The sequence below is a fragment of the Haemorhous mexicanus genome, chromosome 1 (assembly GCF_027477595.1).
Source record: "Haemorhous mexicanus isolate bHaeMex1 chromosome 1, bHaeMex1.pri, whole genome shotgun sequence".
Classification (NCBI taxonomy): Eukaryota; Metazoa; Chordata; class Aves; order Passeriformes; family Fringillidae; genus Haemorhous; species Haemorhous mexicanus.
Window position 1 is genome coordinate 16,963,259 of NC_082341.1, and position 19,425 is coordinate 16,982,683.

Genomic DNA, 19,425 nt, shown 5'->3' on the forward strand with positions numbered 1-19,425 from the left:
GCACACCATTGTGATTTAATATGTGATTACTCCTCTTCAGGAAAACATGAAAAAAGAGGTTCTTACCTCATCCAGTACCTCCAAGGTTGCTAAATCATCTACCTCTTCTTGGTTTGAAACTAGTGACTTACTGTAGTTCCCCTTCTTTGTGTGAATACGTTCAAATCTAGAAAAGAAAGAGATACAATCTTTTGACATAAGGAAACACAGAGCAGATCTTGCATCTGCAACCATCTTGAAGGCCAAAACATTCTAGCTTTCCATTGTTCTGAATTTAAACACACAAGTGTTTGAAAAGCAATACAGAAGTCAACTTCTTGGCACAGCACACCTGACAGTTCAAAAGCTATGATTTGATCCCAGAACTGCAACCATGAAGAACTTTGTCACTCTATAGATCTCTGCTTAGATCACTCCCCTACATCAGCTATAAGACAGGAGCTTGGCAAAACAAGTAAAAAAATAGAACATATTTATAAAGCATGTAAGACTGAAACTCTGGCACCAACATGCAAAAAGATCTTGCTAACAGTTATGTATAGGACAAAACCAGGGGTGTATGAGGAAATAGTACAGCAAAGATGATGCAGACAAAGCACTCAGGACAGAAACATTTCTAGCTTAGCAATGACAGTGCTCTAAAGTCTGGCTGAGATGACCACACTATAGAGCAAGTGCTACAGAACCACCGGGGTAAGTGAAACACATCTTGACTAAATTTTCTTGGACTTGCTAGGAGAAAAAGTCATACATGAGAAGGAAACAAAATTTCAAATATCTTTCTTAGCAGGCTTAAGCTTCAAGTTTAACTTTAAATTTGTCTTAGATTTCTTTTCTCCTTCAATCAAACCATAAATCCAACTTTATGCATCCATATTTTAATTAGCAAGAAAATTCCCAGAGACTTGGATCATTTTTTACCCAAGAGTAAAGGCATTGCTAAATAGAGCAAACGCAGCAGAGAATGCAAGGTTTACAATTCATATTAGTTATACTTTTTTATAAGATGAGGGAAAATAAGGGAAAGAGAAACTGGATAAGTAACAGCAGAGTTACAGACTAAATCAAGCTCAGATATGTAATAAGGCACAAGCACAGGGAAACTATTCAGTAAATCTGATCTTCTGATATGACTCACTCCCTTTGATGCCACTGGTGGCAATAACTATCCAATAACCATCAAATACCAATAACTATCTGCCAGGACTGAAAAGGGACTGGAAGAAATGGGCAAATGATGCCCTCCCAAACTCACAATCTGAATGATGGAAATCCAGACCAGAGAGCACTTCATCTATCACTTTAAATTTTTCTTGTCTCCAACAATCATTCCCTGAGGATGACAGAAGGACCTGTTCTCATCCTGGTGCCAGTTTATTCCTCCTTTATACACTGCCAGATACCACTAGAGTTTTTTAATTGTCCACAATGCAAAGGCAGGAGCTTCACACCTGACAGCTGACTAATTCTGCAATTTTAATATCAAGACACAAATATGTAAGACTTCCTTGCAAGAGCTACCATAGTTTCACAGTTTCTGTACCAAAATTGCAGCACAGTGTCCGGTGAGGAGGCTAAGTGACCAGGAAGCAAAAATGAACCAAAGGATTGACAGGATCTACATTACCCTAGGTTTGACCTATTCTTCTCTTTCCTTTGGAATCCAGTTTTACCATGAGAGCTGTCCTGATAGTACTGTCCTTCCAACAACAGTATGAGACCACTTTTAGTACTATTAAAGAGAAGGTGGTAATAAAAAGATTTAAATTAACTCCTCAGCCTTGCATGATCTGCTGCTGTTTGATTTGAATTTAGCAGCTAAAGGACATTACTAAATTCAAAGTCAGAGGTGCAGACAACATCCTACCCTCTATAATTCACACTCCTATTTATACCTCTTTTTAAAAGTTTCATTTGAAAAAAGTTAAATTTGAACAGTTGAGACAATTCTTCCTTTGTACTTGTATGAAGGTCATTTTGTGTCCAGAAGGTGCATCTAATATCAGTGTGACTTTCAGAGAGAGCTATCAATATGCACACAAGGGAAAGATGTGGGAATTGCAGGACTATGTCAAGCTCCACTGTACTATTTTTTCTGTTGTTGAAGAAAGACCCAAAACAAAGCATCTGTCAAGCTTTGCTTTCCATTTCTGGTGGAACTGTTACACATTGAACACATTTTTTTTTATTATATGTTAGATCCTTAAATGTAACTGCATATCAGTGACAGAGTGGTATTTCCCAGGATTAGTTTCAATTACCATTTTTCATTTAATGTCAGAAACTAACAATTGCTGTGCAGAAAGGGATGAGAATGCTCAAGTCATGAACATTTTTCTTTTTCTATTTTTTTTTTCTTTTAAGGAAACAGATCTCTGTGTATGCCAGGGAAGTTTAATTACATAAAATCGATCCTCCTGTAATCCTCCTCAGCTGACATTATGAGAACACTAGCGCTTGTTGGGCTAGATTATATTCTCCATTCTCCAGAGTACATAAGAGTGGCAGATTTGCAGAACACAATATTTTTCCTTTGCTGTCAAAGGGCACAGACCCCTCAAGGGCAGTTATACTGCTTCACTCCAACCACTTAAAAAAACCCACATCAGTGCTGAAGTTTCATTAAGATCATGCACATAGACATTGTGAACTGAAATAACCATGTATCTCTGTTCTGCTCAAAAATATATTGGAGGCATTGGATTTTACAAGCATGCCCAACAAGCAATTCAGGCAGCTAAAGGCCAGAAACTTCAGTGCAGTAAAGGACAAGAAAATGAGTCAAGGCAGCATTGTTTCTGTGCATTCTCTTTCACATCAATGCTCCCCTCCCCCAACTTATCTTTCAAGATTCAGTTAAATCAAAATGAGGCAACGGCAGCTTTTCTTCTTCAAATTGTCAGAATGTATTTAAAAGATTTCTGATAGTTCCAAAAATACCATGAAAAGGAAAGTGTGACTCATGATGCCCTGCTGAACTCTCTGCCTAAACTGGTTGGAGAATCATCTACAGACTAAGAAGTGACAGTAAAAGGGCTGGCCTTAGTCTGAGTGTACAGAAGAAACTAAAAATTATGAGGTTTTTGTAAGGTGAAGGTGGAAACAGCTGTACACCTCCCAGCAGTTACAAACAGCAGTAAAATGACAAAGACCCAACACAGAGAAACCTCCACAGAATCCGTCATTGCCTGTGAATCTATTCCTCTGGAGGTTGAACAAAGCAGTATTAATTCACACTTAAAATCAAATTTTTTTCTTCACAGATATATCTTGTGAAATCTGCCTAAATAAAACTACAGCCTGCTATCTATGAAAAATCTGTATCTGACTTTAGAAAGTGTAACACTTCAGTGATAAGCCTCCAGCTGCATCTACACAATGCTTTGCAGACAAACCTGTGTTCCCCTCTGTATTTAAATGATTGACAGCACTGAGACTACAGGCTGCAGTCTCAGGGAGCTGTGCTGCAGCTTATGCAATGTTTGAGAGCACACTGCTGCCCTGCAGAGCTATGGGGCTTTTGATTCCGAGGTGGCCTGTGCCCAGCTCTTCACAATCTGTTTGACAAAGCTTGTGCTGCTTTTCCATGACCTGTAAACAAAGCCGATTATTATTCCTTCATGACAGCCTCAAGAAATAGCTGCATCCCTGAAAAATTTCAGGGGGAAGTATGTGTTCTTAACTGAGCAAACAGGAGATGTCTAGAAGGACTCTTTGGGATTAGCTCCTCATGAATCAGGCCCAGGCCCTGTGCTCAGGGCCATATCGAGAGGATAAAGGGGAAGCTCCATGGGTGAAATGCCTGCTGAAGTGTCCCACCTCCAGGAGAAATGAGTTGCTGAGCAAGTGGACTGGCACAACAGTAAAGTACCACTTGCAGAGCATTTTTCCTGAAGAGTTCTGAATTCAGGCATTGCTGTGGTCCATTATGTTATAGAGAAGAACATTATTCAGATATAGAGATGTGTTTTAGCTATGGGATTGGAGATCTGCTTATTCTAAGGCCTTTGCTCCCAGAGGAACTGTTTAGGACTCTGTTACTGATTTCAGTGCCAACCCTATATGGCCAATACAGGAGGACAAACTCCTAAGAAAATAATTCAGGTCACCCAAAACTTTGCATCATTTTGCAGTAGAATAGGTCTCTTTCCCATAATTAATCAGAGAGTATATAAAGAAAACTCTTAATCTGGGGACCAGAGTCATTTGCTGAAATCTAGGTGCACTGAATGCCCCTCATATGTACAGCTCATTTCTGGAATGACTCACAATTCCCAGGAAATACACAATGTACTAATCATTGCATATTTCTGCAGAGATTATTGTAAAAGCAGTCAAGAAGAAGACAGCCGAACAATTCGAGATAAGAGTCTTACAAGCCTGACTGTCAGGTGTAGATGAGACAGTCCTGAAGGTTGTTTCAAAGACAGCTATTTCTGTTGCAGAGTAAAATTCTTTACAATGCAGGGATTTTTCCCTCTTTTAGCCTAGCAAGAAGTGTATTTTTAGAACTGTTTTGGGGTATATGCTGCAGTATTCATTTTTAATAACTATTTTCATCACTAATTATAAATTTAAACAGCTATACTGCTATACTGAAAGCCTTTGTCAAGCTCAGGGACCCTGTCCTGAAAGTGACTCTCACAAAAAACCCACCAAAATTAATTGCACTTAGTATGCACCTCTGCCTGCTTCACCTCTTTTCTAACGTGAATTTAGCCCATATAAGAATATCTCATACAGCATATTTAATATATAGCTCATATATCATTCCCAGCAGCAGATTTTAAAGATGTTACAATCAGGATGATATGGGAAAATGTTCATGTATCAAGGGATATTTTCTCCTGCTATTCCCATTGTCATTTCAACCTGAGTTCTGAGTTAGCAAAGGTTAGGTTGCAAATAGATATTTGTAGCATAAAAAATTATTATCTTAGAAAAAAATATACTGCATTTGCTCAAAGTAAAAAAGTAGAATTTTCAATGAAGCTGACTGCTAATATTCATGCTTTTTTGAGTCTTGAGTAGCACAAGATATTCTAGTGCTACAACGCTGCTCAAAGGCTACTGAAAAACCACTATTACCTTCTATCACTTGGATGAAACCTGGAGACAGGCTGTGGCACATTTCTATCTGAAGTTTTATCAGTGTTAATTGAGATTTCTCTGGTTAGTCAGGTGGTTGGTGGGCTCTCTTCCTCTCATTGTTTCTCTGGTTTCCATCTCTTGAGAGGATGCAGTACAATGCAGGACCTAATCCTTGGTTCCTCTTCACTAGAATAACAACACTGGGAAGGTTCTGAAGGCCCTCATGACTCAGTGACTCCTCAGTGTTAGACTATACCTCAGGAACAACGGTGCCAATGGGAGAGACTTCAGGGTGGCTCCTCTCTGTGCTTAGAGATTTCACATCCTTCCTGAGCACACACAAGGACAGGATCTGAGGGTAAGGCCCTCTGCAAAAAAATCTAGCAGAATGAGAATGTGATATATCACATTCTCACACACATATCACATGTGATATATCACCTCTCACATGAGAATGTGATATAATGTAATAAGATTTTCTTTTTGAGCTGTATCAACTGCACATTCAGCAAACAGCAAGGGAAGATCACAAGCACATCAACACACTACTGCTGCAGAAAGCAGTCAGAACCAAACTGCACCTCAGCCCAACGGGCTAAGAAGGTGAATTGATTTTGAGTGAAAACAGAAATAGTGCACACAATAAAACCTAGTGGCTGGACCTCAGCTACTAATTGTTTTTTTTTTCTTTTGAAGTACAAACCTGCAATTAATGAATTAAATTTGATGAGGAGAATAAACACATACAAAGAAAATAACTGGATTCCTAATTTTCAGCTTTAACTGAACTTACAAAGTTTATTGACTTTATATTCCAATGCCTATTTATACAACACAATACAGGTAGCAGAATTTCTTCCCTCAGGAGAAGAAAAAGATCTTTAACCCCTTAAACTACCTGCCTCCCACTGTCACTCCCATTGTCAAGGAGGAAAGTTATGCCTTCAAATTAGGGACTGAGTGAGTGTGAGTTCGAGATCAGGAAGAAGTTTTACAAGAAAAGTTGCCAGCAACTGCTGAAAGTTCAGAAATTTCACAGTAGGACCCAAACACATCACTGTAAAAACAGTGCCAGAATAGCATAAACAAGAAAAGAGCAGCTCTTCCAGGGGACTTGTCACTATAAGGCTTATGTCTTGATTTCAAATCAGATTTACATGGTACTTCTGCACAGACACTGATTTTAACACCATTTGCTTTGTGCAGATTAAAGGTCAGAAGATACATATGATTAGTAATAAAAGACTTTTAAAAAAGCTTAACTACTGAATTTAAAGACCTTTGTATAATCTCTTATCATTCACAGCAGAAAAAAACCACAAATGCCATTCTGTAGACAGTCTTACAGCGTATTTCACAAAATTACACAATCACAAAATCATTTAGGTTGGAAATACTACTTATTTTACTACTACTACTACTACTTTAATACTTCTCTACTACTACTACTACTAATGCTTAGTATTTTAAACTGCTAAACTGAAATATGGGCTATGCTAATTTTAACCATGCCATTTAAATTACACTCTGAATTAAATAAGTACATTTTTTGCACAGATTCGGGTAAGAATTTATTTATTTATTTATTATTATTTTGAAAGAGAAAATTCTGTTTTCTTTTGGGAAATTTGACATAAAAGTTACACTTGATCAACTATAAAAGAATAGTTAACTTCATCACATGGTAATATATTCCCTTAAATTTTAGTTCTCATGAAGAGCCATCAGCTTATAAAACACAGTTGAAACAGGACAGAGAAAATACCAGTAGATCATCCTGTTCTTGTACCACCTGAGTGCTTTGTACACATGCAAACTGGGCCACTTTCTTTATGTTTGTATTGTACAGAAAAAAAAAATTAATGTTGTTTGCTTTATGCAGAATTCACATGAAAAAAATAAAGGTTTGGAAAAAAAAAGAATATGAAAACAAAAGTGAGTTCTCTAAAATGGGTAAAAAAGCCACAATATCTAATTGACTGGAAGCTCAATTTTTTTCAAAATTATTAAGGCTTTAAAAAGACTAATATCACAAATGCTAACAAGATTATAATTAATATAAACTAGTGGTTTGGACTTATTTTACCACATATCATTTCCCTGTGTTTTTTAAATAAATACTATTTAAAGTCTGGATTATGTTGCTGTTTTAGTGCTCAGCACTGACATCCGATAAGCTTATTTGAACTCAAGAATCTTTCTGGATTAAGCAAATGTCAAGTCGGCAATATATAGAGCATATAAATCCAGTCTGAAGCTTAAATATAAGCCAAATGCATAGTTTTATACTGCAATGTCAGAAAAGAGAAAGTACTAGTCCTCCCATATCCAGTTAAATTTGAAAAAACTTCAATATCAAAATTATTTAGAAATATATTTTTACTATTATCTTCAAAACATAGAGTAAATAGAAAATTCTCCAGAACTAGAACTGAAGACTGCTGTATATATTGTTACTCTAAATGTGTGAAAGGAAATGTGGCAGATTTTAACAAGCTTTTTCCACATAAATGATAATGCCAAAATGTCTTTTAAATTTCACGTTCCATTAGAAAAAAAAGTAAAAGCATTGTGCTTTTCCTTGAAGCAGGAGCAGTCACACCAGTAGTACTTTAATACTTTTCTACAACATTTCTCATCTGATACAAGAGTGTACTGTATGGAGTTTTTTCAATTGTGAAACTGAGCCAATACATTTTTAAGTATTTTAAATAAAAGCCATCAGGTGTTAAGTGATTTGTTCAGAATTGATATCACTTAGATGCTAGTGGAAGAAAGAAAGTTTCCATTCAAGAAGACATAGGATTTGAAGTTTGCAAAACCATGGTCTGCTAGGACTATCACTTATTTCAGTCAGAAACATCCAATTCCTGCAAGAACCTGACTAGCTGTTTTTAGCATACTTGCTCAAACTAAACATTAGCTGACCACGCAAATGTATGAAAATGCCAAACATTAACTTCACCTAACCTTAGATTTCTAAAAGTTGGGGTCTAAGACTATATCTGGAGTGACAGAAGAAAGGGGAGGCACTTCTAAGGATTGTTTCATCCCACATGTGAATCATGATGCCTCTCTCTTTCCACTGGCAGTACAGGGGACCCCAAATATTAAACTTTCCATTTTTTGCCATCTAAAGTTATAAGGGTTGAATCTTTCTCTGAGTGCTAGTCATTGTGAAACAGTGAAAGTATCAAAATTGACCCAACTGGTCTACTCTTTAGCTACTTTTACCTTGCCTTTTCAGTGACTCCCATTTGTTGATGAACATCAATAAATTCCATGAGTTGCCTTTGTAGCACATTTTCTTTTCCTTCAATTTGCTTAATAAAATCATGCTGCAAAAGAGTAGATACTGTTGGACGCTTCTCATAATCTTTAGTCAAGCACCTGTGCTGGCAGAAAAAAACATATGATCATTGAGGGTTTGCAGTTAAGTTTTGAAATGCTTGTCTGGAGTTCATTCATGACTCCAAAATAAATATATTTGTCTTAATCAAAGCAGCTCTGCACTGAAAACTGATATGACTTCACAGAATTGATGAGTCCAAAAAGTTAAATTATTGCATTTTAAAACTAAATATTCTTTAACTTAAAAAAATGTCAAGGGTGTTGAAATGCTATTTCATGTATAAATACAGAGCCTCACTTGGAAGTCAAATGGATTTACTAAGTAGCCTTTTAAGGGAGAGTATTAGTTGCAACAGATTTCCACAAAAGATATTTTACACATGACATTTACACATGTTCCATATTCAACCAGAGTAGTCTCAGTTGTTACTCACTTGTTAATGAAGTCATTGAATTCAGGTGACCACAGTTCAGGCTGCTGTAGCGTTGGAGGAGGATTCCTGCAAAGGTCAGTGTGGTGATAAGTTAATAAGCTACTCACTTGACAAAAACAATGTGTGAAGGCAGGCTGAGTAATGAGTTTTAGAAGGCCACTGAAAAAAGATATTGATTTCCACTGGTAAAATGAGCATGGGTAGATGATGCAATGCCTCATTGGTTCTCCTACTTTACATAACTAAAAAGGAGAAATAGCATCAAGATAATCTACCAAGTGTAGCTAAGAATAACTGTGATTTTTTCAATAAAATCAATAAAAAGAAATTAAAGTAACAACCCATTAATCACTATTCACTTGTAATGGCAGGTTCGGTTTTTGAAGCCTGAAACAATATACTTTCTTAGGAGAATTTTTAAAAAGCAATTCTATTTTAAGTTTTCTCAGAAGGACTGAATTAATCAACTTGCTGAACAACGTGTCCAAAAGAATTGGTTTTTTATTAATTATTCCTCATGCAACAGAAGATAATCAGAAGTGAAGGTTTAAATACAGATCTATTGTGAGTGCTTTCTTTTCTATTGTCAGAGCTGTTTACTCTAGGTGTTATTTTAGTTGAAATGGTCTTGACAGTCTTCTTCCATTCAAAAATGCCATTTTCACTGAGTATGGCCATGAAGAGAAAAGGAATGATCAGCCAATAGATAAGGTGACTTCTGTCTCTTTTCAATCAACCATAACTGCTTTTCTTCAAGTGCTGCTTAATGTTTACTCTATTGCTCTCAGGTTTTACTAAAGAAAATGAAAGGTTATTGATCTTATATCACTCCAGGACAGGAAGGTGCCCAGCACTCGTAAGAATATAAGCCAGAAGCTTTTTTGAAGTCCTAGCTGCACTGACTGACTACAATAGTTTGCAACTGCTTTTTCCATAGCAAGCAAAGGTAGGAAGAGCATTCATACTCTGCCTCAGTGCCAAGTCAGCCAAGATTTCTTAAACCTAAAGGTTATCTAAACTAATTTGGGTGTCTTGGCTGAAAAGGACTCTAAGTGCTTACATATAATATGTGGGGCTCAGCTGTTGTGGTACTGCTCCAGTTCTTAGGATGAAATCTACAAATTACTACTGTATGATCATTACCTATAGACTTGGAGATTAATGTTCTTTGAAATGCCATAAGTGGCACTTTGGGTACTTATATTTTCAGCTTCAAAGCAAAAAACACAAAATAAGTTGCTACTTGCACTGCCCAAGGACAGCAACACTGGAACTGCTAGAAGCAGCACAAGCTAATGAAATGCTGAAGCCTAAATGTACGTGAGTGGGGGAACAACCTTTGCTTCAAAGGATAGAAGACAACTCCTGAAGACACATATGGGACCTGTTCACCACAGAGGCATATTCAGACCCTGTATGTCATTCTTTGTAACAGAATATATGAGACTCAAGCAAGTCCTTCATTCATGTGGCAGCAGCTCACTCAGGAGAAGGCCCTATGACTTCTTCTCAAAAGTAGCTACAGTCAGCTCTGAACTTCTCAATGTGCCCACATCATTAAAGCAGAGTCTGCAGAAAATACAACTGGGCCAAGTATCTTAAACCTACCTCCTAGTACAAATAATATAAAGCAAGTCCACAAACTTACATGGTCTAAGTTTGAAGAGAGCAAACTTTTGGGAAGCAAACTTTTTACTTGAAGTTCAGTCTAACCCATCAACAAACAAAATACCGAGTTATTACCTTGGTATTTTGAAGAGTGCCCTCATGGGATGCAAATCAGCAAGGGGTGGATCTCCATCTCCCAACTCTATTGCAGTAATACCCAGTGACCATGCATCACATCTAGCATCATAGGAGCTGTCTAGCTGCTGCTCACAGGCAATCACCTGTCGGAGAAAAAGACAGGGATGGTTAAATGTCCACATTTAAGAGCACACCCACAGCTGGAGGAATCTCTTACAGATTACTCAGTGAAATAAACAGATTTGCACACATTTGGAAAGCTAAAGCATCCATCCAATTGCCAAACCCCCCACCCAAATGTTTCAACTGGAGAAAGCAGATGTCCATGAACACCACATTCTACAGCCAGATGTTCTCTGATTTGGAGAAAGGGTACAAATCCATGCCTTTTTCAGCTGAACAAATTGCATCCCATAACAAAGGAAGTACAAGAACCCTACAACTCTTTATATGGATTAGTCTTGCTAAGTAATTATTGTAAGTATACTGCTCTCTCTATGAACTGAAACAATCAGGAAAGCAGAAGCTGGATTTACTATCTCTTACTGGGTCCTTATTCAACTAAATCAGCCAATTTCCAGATCAATTTCAGATCAGATTTCCAGATCTGGACTACTTCATTAGATCACAGCAAAGTATTTACCTTCAAATACATTTCAGCTTATCCATAATGCTGGATGAACCTAGAATTTTTCATCCCATTAGGTGCAGATCTAAACCCACATGTGTACCATTAGTTAAATGGCTAGACCTATGTGTATGTTGATAAAAATAAATATGTACAAACAGACCAGTTTCATGTGTTATAAACAGATGTACTTCCATGTGTTTGTATGCACACAAATACTCTAAGTAGATAAGCCTATTTAAAAGGAAATATTTTTCCTTTCTCCGCTTAAAATATATCTGCATATGCTTCAATTTCAGACAGGAAAAACCTCCACAGAATCATAGTGTGTCTTCTTCATTCATAATACCCTTTTCCATTTCTTGCTGAAGCAAGTATGGATATATACTATCAAAAACTTTCCAGGTGCAGAAGTAAAAAAATAGAAGCTATAATTTGTCACAGTACAACCCTGGGCTCCTTCAATCCATGGGGAGATATCTATAGTTTCAGAGCTTGAAAGGCTGGAAAGTACCAATAGTAGCACTCTATATTCTTTAACATTTTAGTAAGCATTTCAGAGTCTTGCTCCTTGCCTTTAATCTTGTAATTTCAAAAACAAACCTAATTTTAACTTAATTCTTGCAAACATGTAAAACAGAAAGGTTTAAAACACTTTCTAAAAGGACATTGCTGTTTCACTTGGTAAAAGGACCAGACAAAGAGCAGAAATGCAGAATACAGCAGCTCGAGTACCAGTGACAAAATGTTCTGAAACCTGACCTCTGGAGCCATCCAGAACGGGGTGCCCACGGAGGTGTTCCGACGGAGACGAGTGCTGGTCAGCTGAGCAGACACACCTGGAAGAAGGAGGGGAAGCTATCATCAGAGCAGTTTCATCCAAGACAACCCTTCTGAAGGGTGACATCCTCGTCTTGTCATGCTTCCTGCACAGCTGAATCTCAGATACATCTTTCCAGTTCTCTGGAAAGAGAGGCCCAGCCCTGAAAGGTTCTCTGCATCCTTTTTTCCAGTGGCTTCAGCAGGACCGGGACTTAGCCCCAAATAAGCATTTGATTAGTAATCGGACTCCATATATTTTGACTGGTTAATTAAAGCTTTTCTATTTCCTGTTTTAGGAGAGCAGTAAAACACCTTAGGGAGGGTGGAAAAGTACTGTACCTTCCACACCTTCTAATGCTCACTACTAACACTAACCCTCTGTTTCATTATATATATATATATATATATATATATATATATATATATATATATAAAGTTAACACTGCAAAAGATACCTATTCTCATCTCTTAACTGCTCTGCCATAAAAAAGAAACAAAACAGTGAAACCTCAAAAATTCTTACAAAAGCAGAAGTCTCTCCATGCTCAAATCACATTCTCAAAGCAACAATCCTGTAAATCAGCTTTGCAATATGAGCTGCAGTTTAGGGAATTAACTATTTCAGGGCAAGGGTTGGAAAGTGGACTCTGAAGTTCAATGATTCCTTGCAGTTTTGAGCTAAAAGACACTGAAATATTAGAAATTCAAGTGGGCTACAACACAATACTGAGCAGCCTGCCATCAATTTCCTTCCTTAAAAAACAAGAGTGTACTGGTTGGAAATAGCTCTAGTGCAAGCAGAGGGGACAGTACAACACAGAAAAACAGCCCCTCAGCCAGCATGCCCCAAACTATTATGGATTTATGAGTCACCAGTACCAGTGAAGTCCACACATGGAGAAAAACAGCCCTTCAGCTAGGAAGTCCTAAACTATTATGGATTTGAGTAATAGCCAACAGTGAGGTCCACCAGAGGCATATTCAGAAGAGCTGATGCTATAGATGGCCAGAAAGGTTCTGTGCTCTATATACACATGCTCCAGCCTCAGTCTGACTGACACTGGAGCTCACTTATTTTGCCTTCATTCATACATCTGCCTTTTCTTTAAAATGTAAAATGACTTGGTTTCACTCTGTGAGCTCCATTTCATTGTTCTGAAACACATGAAGCTCCAGTTTCAACTCTGTATTGCCTGGTTTGAAAATGCTTGACCTTCTCTTCCTGAAAAGCCTGCAGACAGTTCATAACAAGAGCAATTCACATAAACTATCCAATGGGAATATTAACTAAACCTGTCTCTGGGCAAGGTTTGACTGTTTTGGGGTTTTTTCAGCATAGGTAAGAAACCATAGAGAGGCTTGATTTGTTTTTTCACTCTAAAGCTACATATTCAGTTCTGATTCATTAAATATCTGCATTTGGCTCTCACAGAAAAGTATGCACCATCTGAAAATAAAGACTGCAAGGAATACCCCGCCTGTTCCTTTGAGATAAATGCAACCACTGTGGCTGCCTCCCTCTAGTCTAAACCAGCCTTGAGAAAGTTCCATCGTTTTCTCTCTTTATGTCTGCAGAAAGTCCAGTACACAGTGTTATGCATGGAAAGCAGGACAGTGTGAGTCTTAGCACAAAGTCCATCAATCCTACTTCTACTCAGCTAAGCAGGGGCTTTGTTTTTGCCATCTCAAGGAGTTGTCTGAGATCCAGTTTCCGGCTCACAGAGTCTGTGGCTGTTCTGAGCTCCCAGAAAAACATGTCACACATCACCTCAGCTCTGAAACCACTGCAGGGATGCCAACAGACATTATTATGTGAGACCCTTAATTTCAGAGGGAGCTAAGGCTACTCTCCCTTCCTCCATGTTGAGGGAGTCCCCTGTGCAAAGCTCTTTTTTTGCAGTCTTGGACAAGGATACGTGATTCAGATGTGCAGGCAAAGAAAGACACTGACTATATTTTTATGATTCCAGTGTCAGATTTTATAAATAATCATAACTTTCTGTAGAGATAAGGAACAAAAATATAAAAGGTACATTAATGTGTTCAATCTTCTCTGTCTATGCACTACAATCTTCAAAATGTAATTATTAAATGAACTGCAGATTTTTTCCTCCTCACCCTTGTTTCATTTCAGTAAAAAACTGATTTAATTTGAATTGCTCACGACTTTCTTTAGGCTCTTGAGGGTTTTGTGTGCTTTTTGTGTGGTTGGTTTTTTTAATCCTTTTGCTCTCAGCATTAAAGTGGCATTTTAGATTATGCAGCGTAGGTCTTATGACAAATGATATTTCCTTGGGCTTTTTCTGTGTATAGAGGAAAGATGATGTAATTCCACACTTAGTAACATTTCTTCCAGCATTTCAGTAACCAGTCAAGCATATAGCTGGCCACTTTTTTAACCTAAATATTTTCAAACAAAACCATCTTGCTCCACCTCTTCCCATTTACTACTGCTTTATTGCAAAATGAGCCAAATATTATCCTAAGAAAATCTAAAAGATGTCATAAAATGATGGTTTATTACATATGAATTATTTTTTCTCATGAAAGTTAAGAGCTTTATAAATACATGCATTAATAGTACCAAAGCACACCAAAAAGAAAATATTGTGCAAACAGCTGCACTTCTTCTTATTTTTTTCAAGCACCATTTTACTAATAAAAACTGAAAATCAGGACACTTACACTATGAGTATTTTTCAAAGTTTTCATTGTGAAAACAGGCATATTGAAATACCCTTGCAAGTAAAGCCATCTGCCTCTGACCTTAACACTCAATAAAAGAAAAACAGGGCAGAAATTAGTTCCATATAAGTTCCCAAGGAAAGACTTGTCTCACAGTGCCCAGTCTGAGCAGACATTATGATCTAAACTGGGAGGCTGTACAACATCCCTTTATGACAGCAGTATGCCCATTTTAGTGCCTGATGCTAGTGAAGGAAGGGCCAGCCCTAGTAAATTGTACTAATCTCCCATTTGACACACAGCAGGGAGACTGCATTCATATATAATGACCTTGGCCTTATCCCCAAGGGCTTACACTCCCTTAGCTATTTCTTCCTTCTTTATTTGTGCCTTCAGTGTACACTTCACTACCAAAGCATCCTCATTGTGATCTTCTGTAGATTAAGAACATGTAATTCCATCATTCCTCAAGATAGTGTCTGGACCAAAAACTGCTCACACTGTTAACCCTACAGATCTAGACAGGCCAAAATACTTTGAATAATTTCCCAATCTTTTTTTAATCTCCTAGGGAAACAGATGGATAACAGCAGCAGTGTTTCACACTGCATCCCCCTCAAGCTCTCTGGCAGGTATGTTTTGCCATTCTTGTTCCATGTTGTACGATGCAAAAAGTGGCCTCTCCTTCCACATCTCTTTGCCCAAAGGTGTGACGTCAGTCTTTTATAATTCTACCTTTTTAGTAGATCTGGAGGCAGCCAGTCCTTATGGTCCCAGGTTTTTCTTTAGCACCTTAAGCTTCACTTGGAGAAGAAGCCACTACTTCTGTCAGGACACAGATAGGGAAGTAGCTCCTTCCCTCTCAACAGTGGTGGAGTTATAACTCAGTTCCTCTGTAATTGCTGATACCCTTGACCCTGATTTCTTTGTTTACTTATTTCAGGTTGTATTGGTGTAATGATACATATCCAGACAGAATATTTCAGAGAGGTCAGCTGAAATGCATACAAAATGCTAAGAAAAACCTCAATCATGCAATTCCTTCATACTACAAAATGACAAACGACAACAGGGAAAGACCAATATTAAACCAAGGCAATTCTGGTAGTCCAAATGGCAAACATCACAACACTCCAGGTATGTAACTAACAGACCATAAGGACACAAATGGTGGGTTTGACAACTTTACAACAGACAGTTTAGAACCTTTTTGAAATAATATCAATATTGAAAATTCCTTATGGATTATAAACTGACCCCAAAAGTAAACTTCTAAATTAAAAGAGCACAGATACTATACAGCTCAACAGTGAGCTGTTGTGTGAAAAGCATGCTTGAGAACTTCTGGTCAGTGATAAGGGCTCAAATTAAGTCTCGAACTAAAAATCAGATTCTGACCTATAAGATGGAAATAAAGAAATAGGAAACAAAGTTGAAATGATGAGTCAAAAGTATTAGAATTTTCAGCAGTATTTTATGTTGGAAGGTGTTATGAGGAAGCATGACTTGCTTTTCATAAATCCATGCCACCTCCTCTCAATCACCTTCTTGTCTGTCATAGTTTAGAAATTATTTCCAGGATTACTGGCTCACCTTCTGTGATGGAGATCATATGTGAGTCTGACCAGACTATAGTTCTCTGAAACCTCCTTCTTGTCTTTCTTGAAGATTGTAATGAAAATAATTTTCTTCATTGCTTCAGGAATCTCCTCCAATCTCCAAGATGTTTCAAAGATTATTGGCAGTGATCTTGCAATGACATCAGCCAGTTCCCTCAGCACTCCTGGGTGCATCCCAACAGGCCCCATGGACTTTAAATGCTCTCTAACCTGATCCCCCTTTACTGAAGGAACATTTGCCTTGCTTCAAACTTCCCCACTGGTTGCAAGGATCTGGGATTACAAGTTAAGACAAAGTGGCAAAGAAGAGATTCAGTGCCTCCACCTTTTCCATGTCCTTTGTCCACATTCTCCATCTTTCTGTATTATTTTGATGTACATGGTGTATTTTGATGTACATAGTGTTTTACTGTTGAAAACTAGGGTTTCCCAAACCCTCAGGAAAACACATACTGTAGATGCAAATTTTTAACTGAAATAGACATATCCTAAAGATAACCAAAAGGCTCAGAAAGATCAAAAGCTTAATATCCAGGAAAACCATATATATAAACTCCCTGGGAGATGAAAAATCCATGGCATTTACTATAAAACCAAGTGACAGGAGTAAAAGGGAAAATTAATCTGTACTATCAAATACCGGGTATATTAAATATGAATATAAACGGATGTTAATGAAATTAAAGTCCAGTGGCTTTCAAGGTAAACTCACCACAAGCTTTCAAGACAAAGAAAAGATATTTTTAAGCACAGAAGGAAAATAATTAAAATCCTAAATCTGATACAGAATCATTAAAAGGTACATGCTGATAATAAAATGACGAACAGTGCCCTAAATAAAAAAGCAGAATTTTCACAACGTTTGTGAGATATATAATCTGTTTTTAAACAAAAGGGTTTAATACAACTTCTTTCTCTAATAAATCCAAGATCTTTCATTTTACAGACTGGGCCTCCAGTAGAGCAGGTGACCAGACTCCCCTCCACATGCTCCTGCCAGTTCAGTGCATCACACCACCAATGACTCTAATCAAATCTCATGCTTCAGGGCTTCAGCTGGTTTCCTGAAAGGGATGCACAGGAACATTTGTTGTCCTGTTGCACAATTGGCCAGATGTACTTGGATAGGAGAGCTGCTCTTCTCTAGAGCCTCAGGGACTTGTACAGCTACACACAATCTGGTGCAGTAAGATGGTGAGGAAATTCCTCCTTCTCAGATGCTGCCTTTCTTATACCTTTCATTTCAAACTGACTGCTGCTTTGACACCCAAAAAGAATGTTTTTTCTCCCTGTATGACTAGCAAAACTCTGGAGATTTTTCTCATTGTTTTATGACATGGTTTCCCTGTTATGATAATCCTGGAAACACCTATGCTGTTGGAACAGAATATTTAAATTTCCTCGGGACTGGAATACTCCAGTGTAAATAAGTCTTCAGGTAAAAAATGAATGGGATTTAGTATACACAGATGAGACCAGAAAGTTTCTAATAACCTCAAGAGATGACTGTTTCGTGACCCATAACCAAACCAAGTGGAAGTCTTTGCTGGCCAGAAAGGGCTATTTTCTCACTTCATGTGTCTCTGGCATCTGACACCAGCTTTCAGCATTAAGCTTCTTTAATGCTTAAGCCACCAGTGACATCCTTATGTGAATTAATAGAAGAAAATATTTGAAAGACCAAGTGAACAGCTTATCCTGGATATAGCATTTGGCCACATGATTTCTGTTTTTTATTACTGGACAGCACAAAGGTTTTCATTCAAACATGGCCCCCCAAAAAAATTTTCAGGACTAAGCCTTCAACAAAGAATTAAACATTCAACAATGAAAAAGCTTCACAGTTCAAGTCAATGCAATCCATCTTATCCCTGCTAACCCTGGGTTGAAAAATTTGGAATTATTACTTTGATTGGGTTCAAAGCAGTTTGACAAGCTGCTCACGAAGAAAGCTTTCTTTAAAGTCTTTTACTTTTATTGGCTTCTGCCATGTCTCCTGCTGCATTTTAGCAGAAACATGTGAATGTCATGCTATATGGTATGCAGGAATGACAACACAATAACAGCCTGGTTTTGATCTGAACCAGTGAAGCAGACAGCTTTATTATGGATGTATGCTAGAATGACTAAGACAAATACAAGTCTTGCTATGACTCATTGCTCAAAGTAAGCTAAGGGCAGAAAGAAAATGATTTTATTTTTGAACTTTCAAATTAAATTAAATTAATTAATTGTTTCATTTTTGCAGAATGATTCAGACAGCATTTATAGCTAATGCAGGGCAAGCACAAAAGAACACACTAGGATATTCTGACTACTCCAGAATAGGTCATCTACAAAAGTTTGGAATACTACTCAAGGTCATGCTGAGCTCCTCTTCAATGTCAGCAGGACATGCAAAGCTGGGAATGATGATATATATTAAAAGCGACAGAAACTGAAATACCCCAACATTCAAACTTGGATCACTCACAACTGACTTCTCAACCAATTCTCTGAGCACAAGGTGGCTCTAGACTCCCTCTGCTGCAGGCTCACCTGTGCCACGTGCAATCTGAGCACAGTCCCTGGGAGCCTTCTTGGCCTCCGCAATGTCGCATGGCCCAGACACTTACCAGGCTGAGCTGTGATCAGCCAACAAACTGCCTCTAACAAGGCTATTTGTGGTCATTTAGGTCATGTCAGGAATGGCCATAGCACTGTGTCACAGCAAAACCACGCGAGAACCGGTGAAGTGTCATGGTGAAAGGATGACACCCAGTGCTGGGGTTCCCTGCCCAACCTCTGACCAGGGATTCCAGATGCTTTTTTCCCCCACCAGACCAGCAGAAAGCTGCCTAATGCATCAGAAAACCAGGAGATCTGAACAATTAAAGAGATGGAATTATCAAGATGCAGTGGTATCACAGACTCATTATTCCGTGGAGACTGTCTCCATTGTTTTGGACGTGCTGTACAGTGTTACTGATTTTACTTCTCTTGCTTTGTCATTATAGCAGCTGCAGGCTCAGATACACTTCAAAAATTCAACATTTTCAGCACATTCACA

General features: G+C 37.9%; 1 protein-coding gene across 1 annotated transcript in view; it reads right to left on the reverse strand.

Annotated features, from left to right (window-relative positions):
* MYO3A (myosin IIIA) overlaps positions 1-19,425 on the reverse strand; it is a 104,493-nt gene that overhangs the window by 54,725 nt on the left and 30,343 nt on the right. Inside the window, exons 5-9 of the mRNA XM_059869732.1 lie at positions 12,013-12,089; positions 10,620-10,765; positions 8,877-8,942; positions 8,326-8,481; positions 67-166 (exon numbers count right to left, since the gene is read on the reverse strand). Coding sequence (XP_059725715.1) covers positions 67-166; positions 8,326-8,481; positions 8,877-8,942; positions 10,620-10,765; positions 12,013-12,089 — 545 coding nt within the window. The remainder of the gene's footprint in view (positions 1-66; positions 167-8,325; positions 8,482-8,876; positions 8,943-10,619; positions 10,766-12,012; positions 12,090-19,425) is intronic.